At 45.2% G+C, this 11,265-nt stretch overlaps 1 protein-coding gene across 4 annotated transcripts in view; it reads left to right on the plus strand.

The window, feature by feature from the left end:
* Lekr1 (leucine, glutamate and lysine rich 1) overlaps positions 1-4,733 on the plus strand; it is a 118,647-nt gene extending 113,914 nt beyond the window's left edge. For all 4 annotated transcript variants that reach the window (XM_050147479.1, XM_050147482.1, XM_050147480.1 and 1 more), the window contains one exon: positions 4,235-4,733. In XM_050147479.1, coding sequence (XP_050003436.1) covers positions 4,235-4,636 — 402 coding nt within the window. In that variant the 3' untranslated portion in view covers positions 4,637-4,733. The remainder of the gene's footprint in view (positions 1-4,234) is intronic.
* Positions 4,734-11,265: the final 6,532 nt, after the last annotated feature.

Raw genomic sequence — 11,265 nt, forward strand, 5'->3', positions numbered from 1 at the left:
GTAATTTTCAGCCCCATGAAGCATATTCTATCTTCTGCATTTTTTCGTGTCCCTCAGTAAAAATGAATATTAAAAGTCTGCTACAGCCAGGCATACTAGCGCACACCGTTTTAGTCCCAGCACTCGGGAGGCAGAGGCAGGAGGATCTCTGCGAGACATAGGCAAGCCTGGTCTACACAGCGAGTTCCAGGCCAGCTAGAAATGCATAGTGAGACCCTATCCCCAAAACAAAGCAAGCAAATAAAAAGAGTCTGCACAGCCCAGACTTCTTGCCTAATTGCTGAAAACAATATAGCCAATCAGAGGTCGGGCTTCTTTTCACATATGATGGAATTTTCCGCTAATGGCTACTGACTGACTACATCCACAGGTCCGTCATCGTACTGGTCCACCCCACTCCTGAAATAGCAACTTCCTAATGTCGGTTTCCTTATTGTACACCATGACTGCGTAAATTATCACACCTAAGCTACCTGTGGACAAAGCTGAGTTGTAGTGTCAGCTTAGGGGGAGTAGTTGTGACGGCAGCAGAGAAAGCGAAGGTGTTAAGGATATCCGCTTAAGAATATCCGCAAAACCACAGTGGTTTTGGCCCAGATGAAATTCCCAACTGTGGATCCTGTTTGCAATTCAGAGGTCCTCCTGGCTTGGGAAATAATAGGAAGAGAATTAATCCTTTGTTCTGAAGGCTAAATAACCTTGCAGGACGAGTTGCCGAGGGCTGGCCTCTCCCTGCCCCCACCCCTGATCGTCCTCTCGGCTGGAGTGTGTCCAGCAGGAGTTGGAGGGTGCAGTCTGAGAACCCAACGGCTGGTTCAGCCCTCCCTGGCTGGAGGGCACAGCCTGGAGCCTGCTGGCACCACACTCCACGTGCACCTGCTCTTGGTACCCTTTCCTTCCCTGAAGCCACTTGCCTGAAGCCAGTTTTGAAGGGACTTGCCCTGGATGTGTCTTCTGTAGAGTGTGACTTTCTTAGAGGCTCAGAGTCATGTTCAGTGGATCGGTTGAGTTTTATTTCTCTTTAGCGTGATCTCCGCTCATCAACGCGTTGCTTCATCTTTTCATGTGGTTATGCCTGCCCTTTGTGCTGCTGGCTTGCTTGCCTCGGTGCTCGTGGCTATCCTTAGTTTTCCATGCTTCAAAAAAAACTGACTCTTATGGTTTTCTTAAGCAGGAGTATTTTATACTAGTTCATTGAAACCCACTTAAATTTGGTTACTTCTACACGTTTGCCAGCTTACTGTATATATAGGTAAGTGATGCGGATAGATAACACTGTATATCTAGATAATACTGTAAGTAGATAAATAATGCCATGCACTTTCTTTCTGAAAGAAAGGTTAGAGCATTAGAGTTTAGAATCTTGAGAAAATCGGATGGAAATGTCCCAGTTTTCAGCACCTTGACATCCTAGACATGAAATGGCATGTGTACGCTTGCCATGATGAGACAGACTCCTCACACAGACACAGGCACAGGGCTAGGAGGTGGCTGGGCTCTACCACTCCAAGGCGGAGTGGTTCTCTGCGAGTTATGTAACCAACCTTCACTCCTGTGTCCTTTTGTAAAAACATTTTTTGGTAAATATATCAAGAGCAGGAAATGTGATGGCCCTAATACAGCACCTTATTAATCTTCCTCGTAAGCAGCTTAATATTTCCCGACCCCGACTTCTAACCAGTATTCAGGTGGAGCTAATGAGGGCCAGACGACAAAGCCTACATGCCAGTAGTTTCCAATTGCTCTAAAAACCAAAAGCCAGCAGAAGCGAATAATTGACCAACACCTTAATATACACGAGTGGGGATCACGTATGTGTGTAATATAACTATAAATGAGGACCTTTGACCCCAGCATTCTAATGGCTTTAATAAAAGTTACTGCGTTGATCTGGAACTGTTCCATAGTCTTTTTGTTGTCGTTGGTTTAGGATTTTTTGAGACAGGATCTCTCTATGTACTCGTGGCTGTCCTCAGACTCACAGAGGTCTGCCTGCCTCTGCCTCCCTGGTGCTTGGATTAGAGGTATGCACCCCCATACTCAGCCCAAATTGTATCTTAATTACGAAATTTGTAACTCGGTAAAGTTCTGCCCATAATCACGAGAAACTCAAATACAGGAAGATGCAGCTTAGCCTGCTGAGTTCTTATTTAGTTCTGCTGATGGCAGATTAGTCAGTAGACCCACAGGGAGGATGTTTTCCACTAAGAGTCAGACTTGGAAATGCCTTGGCTATTTCTACAGGCTAACCTGATTGATAATTCCTAGGTCGCTATCACTGCAAGTGTGTCTGTTTTTAAGACACAACATTGAATGACTGACTTTTCATCCTGTGTGTGTGTGTAAGCACATGCACACGTGGAAGTCATCTGGTCCAGTAGTCAATGCTGGGTGTCTTCCTCCATCGCTCTACCCCTTACTTTCTGAGACAGGATGTCTCACTGAACCTGCATGTCACCAGTTTAGGCAGACCAGCTGGCCCCAAAACTCCTAACAAGCCTCCTGTCTTTGCCTTCTCAGAACTAGGATTCGAGACATGCTTTGCCATCCCTGACTTTTTCCATGGGTGTTGGGGAAAACTGAGTTCAAGTCCTCACAATTGCTTGACAACCACATAGTAACTGAACCATCTCCCTAGCCTTCTCCCCATTTACAGATCCGTTGGCCTGCAATGCCAGGTGCAGCAACCCTTTTCATGAACAAACACCTATACACCTTAGACAGGCCACCAATGACTGATCAAACCCAGCTTGCTGAACCATGGTTCTATTGGGCTTACTTACAGGAACACGGGTGTGGTGTCATTAGCAGGAGCATAGGTAACCCCAAAACAGCTGCCTCTCCATAAAGTCCTACTCCAGTGTGGGTGACGACCTCCTAAAAGCATCACAAACACACACACACACATACACACACACTTCAATTAACCTTCCCCTACGGTATACTCCAGCACCTCCTGAGCCCATGGGCATCTAGAGCAGAATTATTTACAGCGAGTGGGGTGAGCAGGAGAAATGTCAGGAGCCCTCCGTGTTAGCGTCCAGTGTGGGAGACCACAGCTGCTCTGATTACAATGGCCATATTATGCCTGAGGATGACACTTTGTGGTATCTGGACACTGGGAAGATCCAAGACCTAATGTTTACTATGGCTTTTGAGGGAACTGTGATGGACTCCATATGTGAAAATGGAGAATTCCTCAGCTTAAAAGAATGAAGAATCTCTAATCCAATCATATTGCTTATATTTGCCTCAATATATCCCTACTATGTGATACTGCATTTTCTACAGACAATCCTATCCAAAATTCCATCCTTATTGAACACTCGTAGCATCTGCTCTTCCGTTAGATTCACAGAATCCAGTTCTGGCCAATCTCATGAGGCTGCAAGCCTCTTCAGTAGGAGACTGTGCTGTAGTTTGGACACTGAGGATCTCCCCAGCCCCCATGTTAAAGGATCAGTCCCCAGATGGTGCTGTTGGGAAGTGTTGGGGCCTTTCGGATGTTGGCCTTGTGGGCATCACTGGAGGTGTGCGGGGTCCTGGCAGGCCTTCCTGACTGTGAGCTGCCATTCTCTCCAGGGCCCAACACAAAGTTAATTACCTCAGGTAGTCTTCACAGCGCAGTGATGCCAACTAATGCAGGCTATCCAGCACCGCTTACACCAACCTAATGGGAGATTTCTGCTGGAATTAAGACCGTGTTCTCTATTGGGGGAGATTATCCTACAGAATGATGCATGATCCGTATGTTTAAGTTCTATGGAAAGCATCTGAGAAATAACTAGTATTGCTATTTAACCACTGTGGTTGCTATATTGTTATCCTTCTCAATCTCATGATTTTACCAGTTTGCCTCATGGATTGGGCTGTGCTCTCATTATAGAGTAACATGTGAAGACTTTACAGATAATATGTAGTGGCTATCAGACATGAGGCAAGGAAGTTGAAATCCCACTGACGTCAGCCTTGGTGGGTCCTTCTATACCACCGACAGAACCCTGAACGGGTCCCCCCACCTCACTCACAAATGGCAAGGCTTGAACTAAACATTCTGTCAGCCTTCTGTCCAGCCTCACACACTTTCCTCCCTTCCCTGTCACGCGTGGCAGTGTAGGAAAGAGACAGAGAACACAGCCTCTGCCTTCAGCTCAGTCTGACTTAAACTGTCAGGAACGCGTCACTTACATAAACTGTTTAAAGCCAGGGCTGCTTTTTCCTCATCTCTTTTCAGAACACTTTTCTCCAGGAAACGGTGCGGAGAGAGTGTGAAGAACGCTTTGAACTGACAGAGGCTTTGAGTCAAGCCAGAGAACAGCTCCTGGAGCTCAGGAGTGGAGGAAGCTTACGGTGTTCCCTCAACAAGGGCACCCTAACCTACCCTGCCACAGCAGTCAGCAATCACCGCCAACAAAGCAGTGCGAGGCAGAACTGTGGACGAGGCACCAACCCGCCCAGCCTGCACAGACTGCCAAAACCCACAGCTTCCCTAAGCCCAGATAAGCTCAAGAAGGTCAGCAGCTCCGGACTGCCCGCCCTTCCCCAGTCACATCCTCCCAGGGGCAGAGCATCTTCGGTGACTGAGACCCGGAGGAGGTTGAGCGCCATCCTTAGCCGGAGGCTGAGTCAGCAGTGACGACCAGGAGCCAGGAGCAGTTCCGTCCACGGTGTACACAGCCTTTCACAGACTGCCAGATGCTCGCTGTAACCGGGTGCCCGGAAACGTAACATATCTGTAGATATATTTAACAAGGGCTGTAAAAAGCTAGGAACTTTCAAAAGGCTTTGGAAATGGCAACAATGAAGTCGGTATTCCAGAGGGCTGATTTCCATGCTCATGAATGTATTGTATGCTCTGTGACCCTGGTCTTTTAGGCTTCTCACCCTAGTGGGTTTTTCTGTCTTCCTCAGTCACTTCCTGTCTTCCATCCTCCCCCTCCCTTCCTGCTTTCTTTTCATAGCAAGCAGATGGTCTCCACAAAAAAAAAAAAAAAAAAAGTAGATTATATTGGCTTTATTGGCATTTGTTCCTTTGGTTATTGAACTGCATAGATGTAATAAGTATTTCAAATAGAAAAGGAAGTCCTTAATTTCCAAAGTACTTCCTTCAAATCCTCGCAGAGCTAACATCACCCAATGTTCCTCTCCCTCGGTCTACCTGGTTATGGGCGGCTTTGTAGGCTGGGTCCAGAAGTTGTGATTGACAGCCTGCAGGAGACCACCCGTCGTGAGGTAGGGGGCCTGCTACAGAAGGATGGCGAACTCCCGTTCAGGGAAAAGTGGTTTGGTCAGATTCTGACTATCGTTTCAGAAAACAGAAGGCATGAAAGTGTTTCTTGCTGGCTATTTTCTGCATTGAAGGGTTCTGGCACATAGCTGAGTTCTATGGAACTTAGATTCTCCAGTCACTGGGAAGAGAACTAACACAAGATCTCCTGGTAAAAAGAACAGAAGGCTAATTTGGATTCAAAATTGATTACCCTGGGAAATGGGTAACCGATTACAGTTTCTGTTCTCAGGGTGAGACTGGAGAACAAGATCTGCTCTTTGAAGTCATCTTAAAGCTACCCGCTCATGTAGCTGTCCATACCTAGGGCTGGTGCTCATTTGTCTTCTCCATGGGATATTTGTCTTTACGTTGGGGGGGGGGGGGACCGACTTAACCCCTCTGCCTGCTGTAACGGGAAAGCAGTAACACGTGTGACTGTGGCTCGCTCAATTATCACATTTGCTGCAATATTGGTGAGAGAGGCCATACCTGGTCAGCCTCCCCACTGCCTAAGAGAATACCCTGACTAAACACAAAGTTACCTCCCGTCTTTCTGAGGCTTGCTAGAGGGTTTTAACCACAGCATTAAGTCCACACCAGGTGCCCCCGTTTCCTGACTACTTTAGGTAGGAGTCTTGCTTTAGGATCAGGATACTTCCCGTTGTCTGGCAGAAGTTGCCATTCGTCACTATGGCGTCTCACAGGAGAGCCCAGCAGCACAGAAGCGTGACTGGAGGGTGGACTGAAGGAGTATACTTCCAGACGGGAGTTGAACCAGAACACTGTCACTCAACTCAACCCCAGTCCTCCCGGCCTCCATCGTGATTGTCGCCAGCTCCACCCACCCTGCAGTTAATATTTGTCCTTTTTTAAGTCCCCTCACTTTGTGTGTGAGAAGGAAAGTTGATTCAGGGTAAAATGACTGAAAAGTAACAAGTGTCCTTTGCTAATTCTAGGGCTTCTAGCGAATGCTAATGCAAATATGCACCTATTAAAATAAGAAATATTAGTGGGTGTTTCCCTTCCTCGGTATCATCCTGTATAATGTGGCAGGGACCGGTGCACTAGATCTCCTGGTTCTGAACTTTGTTTGCACGTTGAATTATAAATACCGTAACATAAGGTAGACGGTAAAGCCCGCAAAGGCCCAGAGCATCTTGGGCGACAATCTCTACCATCAGGTGAGACACACTGGCTGGCTGTTTTGCAATCTCAGCTCCCATTGCAGGAGCCCCAGGCATACAATGAGTTTCTTTATTTTTACTGTGAATGCGGGTCAGTAAGGAAAGTCACATGCAAGCTTTTCTACGGATGTAAAGATCGCCATTGCAAAACCTGGCTTCTTAGTTTGTTGATACACTCTTGCTTTGTGATGAATGTCTGGAACTCAGAATGGAACCATTGTCTGTCACACGGTTGTGTTATATGCTACAAAAGTATCAGACACATAGATGGATAAACAGAAAAATGGTAATTACATTTAGTTTAGCCTACACCATCTGAATAGTGCAGATTGAGCTATGGGCATATCTATGTATTTGAAGAAAGAAATCCTTAAAAGTGTCACAAGACACTAGAGGTTAAAAACCCATCTCCTTGATTTTCCTGGTGATGAACTCTTGGCTTGAAAGAGTATCATGAATATTAAGAAGGTAGTGAGGGGCTGGAGACATGGTTCAGTGACTAAGAGCTCTCACTGCTTGTGCAGAGAGAACCCTGGTTTGGCTCCTGTCATCCGTATGGCAACTCAACCATCTGTAACTCCATCTGGACCTGATACCCTCTTCTCACTTCCGTGGGCACTGCACACACGTGGCACACGCACATGTGTCCTGGCAAAACACCCGTGCACAGAAAGTAATCGAATAATTTTAAAATAATAAATAATTTCAGATTTCTGAGGTTTCTGAGCATCTTGAGTTACAGGTTAACCCTGAAGCTATCCACTTGTTTTTTCAACAGATATGGAGACTCTCATTTTAAAAAGAAATTGTGAGAGCTTAAAAAAAAAGACATATTATCAATCCTCAAGAATTATATAGTAGGGGCCAAGAATAAAGCATTTGTGGACATCATACACATGGGAGGTGCTGAGTAAAATGTTGAGAGCAAGGTGGATGAATCTTAGTAGGGGAATCAGGAATGCTTCAAAAAAATCAGTATATACAGCAAGACTTTAAAAAGAGGAGCAGAACTGTACAGAAAAAGGTAGACCAGTCAGAAGAAATGCATAAACAGACGTGGCAATCATAGAAACCTGATAGGCTGATCTCACGGCACGAAGGTGTTGACTAAGGGCCAGTGCGTGCTTTTAGCTGGATGTGCCATGTGCTTTTCTGAAATGAGGAGCTTTGCCCTGGCAGGGCTGTGCTGGGGTGGTGTGGGGTGGGGAGCCTGGAGGATGCAGCAGCAGCTGGCAGACAGTGAGTGGTCCGGGCGAACTAATGAAGTTCTAATGAAGATACTGGTGCTGGGAATAAGGAATAGGCGTTAGATTAAAATTCTATTCAGGGCAGGGAAGGGATTTTTTTTCCTCCCGGTAACTGCAGTCCGAAACTGTTACCAGCCCCTGACCCATTGGCAAGACTGCATTTGGTGGGCATGGCTCTAGTTGGAGGATCGTCTCTATTTAAGAAGAATGTGAACTAGTGGGAGCTATGTTTCATCTGGGAATCACATGACCCCACAGACTACTGCACATAGAATGCCCCTTACAGGAGCACGCGGATCGGAAAAGGCTGTAGGAACTGTGGAGGAAGAGATAAGTGGACATGAAACAGAAATAATCATGTCTTGACTCAGAGAATGTAACTACAGCTACACAGGGCGATTCTGGAGTGATAACTGATTTTCACTGCATGAAGGGAAATATAAAAGAAAATGCTCCAAGTAAAGTAAGGGTTATCTTAAAATCTTCACACCTTGTGGTACTGAAGAGACCTGATAACATCACCTGGTCCAGATTTATAATCTTATGCAAGTAGATAATCGTTCAGTTAGTTAATTAGCTTTCTATTTGCATAACTGTGTAACATCCGACCTGGGCTTCAACTCCTGGATTACCCATCTCGGTTTCCAGACAAAGACTATGACCAGTGGGCCAGCTTTTTCCTATTCCAAAGTCAGCCCTTCCAGCAAGATCAGCATCCGCTGGCAGAGTGTAAGAAACACAGAATTCCTCACCTCACACCCAACCCTGCTACTATCCTCCCTGTCCTCTCTCCTTCTCCCTTCCTCCAGCTTCCTCTCCTCTCCCCTTCCTTCCCCTCCATCCCCTCTGCTCCTCTCCTCTCTCCCNCCCCCCCCCCCCCCCCCGCCTTTGATTCCCCTTCCCCATCCTTGCACATGCTAAGATCTCCCTCTCTGATCTCTAACCCCAGCCTGAAGTGGTTTGCATTTGCATTAAGGGGTGAGTCCGTTGCTCATGGTGGGGTATTCCACATTGCTTAGAACAAGGCAGACCAATGGCCTTGCTGTATTTAGTCCCTCTACCTAAGAGAAGACATGGGGCAATGAGGACACCCACCACCACCATGCACCTCACTGACCCATTCAACACCCACTTCCAGTGCATTAAGATTTTTCTACGTGGCCATTGATTGTGAATCCATAACACTCCAGGAAAACTAGTGGATAAAGAAAATCAATACTCATTCCTAAAACTTTAAAACCTCCATGAGTCTGAGAACAACTGGAGGTTTTATTGTTTAAATCCAATAGAGGCATTTTGGTTTTAATCATTGGCAGCTCGTTGAATAATCTTAAACTCTAATCTCAGAATAGCATGTATCTGAAACTCTTTATTTTTGTAATGGTGATGCTTATTGTCTTCTGAGACTCTGGACATTTTCTCAGGTGATGAAGTAAACAGTGTAAAATTTATTCGTCCAGGAAGTAGTTCTGGATCACATTAAATAGAAAACTAACTTGTGGCATTTCACCTGGATTAATATGTTTTAAAGACAGAATTAACACCAGCTAAATAGAATTCAGTCCAGATTCGCAGTCTCACAAATCTGGATAACATAGTGAGATGTTAAACGCACTTGCCATGAGCATCGTAAGCTCATTTGGTGATACGCCGGGAGCGCCGTCTTCTTTGGATATGCTGTCCTTTCTTTCTTCTTTCTTTCCGGCATCGTGCACACTGTGCAGCGGTGCCTGCAAACACCGGGAGACTCGTTTTTCTCTTCTGCTTTTCTTCACAGCTCTTCTGCTGAGCCATATCTCCAGCCCAGAAAAGAGTGGAAGAAGCCAGGTAGGGTAGCACACACCCGTGATTACAGCCCCGGGGAGGTAGAGGCAGGAGGATCACTACAAGTTCAAAGCCAGCCAGGGCTGCCTATAGAGATCTTCTCAGTCAATCCATTGATCACTGTAAAAATAACGAGACAGATTGACTCCATTTGCCATTTGCAAGTTTGATATCTCCTATTGGCGCGTTTAGTGCTGATAGGAGTGCGTGCACTTAGAGGTAAAGTTAAAAATACTTCTCATAGTTAGGTAATTCAAACCCAACAATTAGACAAGTATAATTCAGGGTTTTGAAGCAGTGTAGATGCTTTTCTAAGGTGGAGGATTAAGACTGGCAGTGGATTTATTTGCTGAAGATGTGAGCATCTGGCCCTGCCTCGCTGCCAGCGCCGTCTCCGTCTCCCAAGTGAGCTCCATGCGGCCTAGCACATTAATCTAGAGAAATCTCTCTGTCTTCTGCCTTCTTGAGGCAAATGAGTTCTCCAGGCATAATTTTCTATCCAAAGCCTTAAATTTCTAGGGAATTAAGGTCACTGCCAAGATGCAAGTAACTTTTTTTCACTTTCACTGAAAGCCTGGTTTCTGAAAGCCTGGAGTAGTCAACTTTCCACTCCCTATGACCAGACTTTAAAATAACGTATTCGAGGTTTAAGCCTGGGTTGCAAGGATCAAGACAGGAATCATTTTCTTTTCCATGCAGTATACAATACTTAATATAAAAACTGAGATATGTACTTTTGATGAGTTAGAGAAAAAAAAAATCCACCACTTTAACAGCCCTGGCCATAGGCCTAACCCACGTGTTCCCTCCAGACTCAATCATAACATTTGCTAATGTTCCCTAGATTAAAAAGGGAAAAAACTATGTACCTCTTATGCATATTTAGGTTAGAATCTTAAATAATTTAAGTAGGTGTTTTGAGTGTTTTACAGATAGCCTGAACGTTATAAATGTTGGCACTTGGAAAATTTTTAGCTTTATGATTTTTTTATGACTGCAAAACCTTTCTTGAACTCCCTACCATATTAAGTTACTATAAATACATGCCTAACTTTCTGCAGATTCTCTGGTTTGAGCTGCTGTGATAGTCATTATTGCTCTGTCAACCTTAAGATGACATAAATATCTATTAATGAATAATTATGAATCGCAAAAATTACATATTACTAGTAGTTCATTTGCTTTTTAAACTTTAGTGTGTGCCACTGTTTGATGAGCATATGTGAGCGTGCAAGTGCCATGGCGTGTGAGCAGAGGTCAGAGGGCAACTTTGGGGTCCAGTTGTCAGCTTCCACTGGGGACACTGGTCCTCGGGCTTGCACACCAATTGTCTTGTTCCCTGCATTGTCTGAATAGCACTCAGCACTTCCCTGGTGTTTCTGATAGTATCCCTTTCCTTATGTAAAGAAAAATTAAAATGTATCTAGGGATAATATTCTATGCCCATAATCTTAGCAGTTGAGAAGTCGAAGCAGGAGGATGGTGAGTTCAAGGCCAGCCTGGACTACATCATGAGTTACTGGCCAGTCTGAACTGTGAGACCTGTCTCACAAACACTATAATGACATCAGAAGAACAGGAGGAGAAAGGAAGGGAGACATTTACAGGAAAAAAAATAGTGAGTGACTTGCCTGTATATAGGGAATTAGTTATTTTGAGACAAGTTCTGCTGTATAGCACAGGCTAGCCCTGAACTCGTGATCTTCCTACCCCAGCCTTCCAACTGCTGGGATCACATGCA

This window comes from Alexandromys fortis, unplaced genomic scaffold (genome assembly GCF_014885135.2).
Source record: "Alexandromys fortis isolate MF-2015 unplaced genomic scaffold, M_Fortis_MF-2015_v1.1 scaffold_53, whole genome shotgun sequence".
NCBI lineage: Eukaryota > Metazoa > Chordata > Mammalia > Rodentia > Cricetidae > Alexandromys > Alexandromys fortis.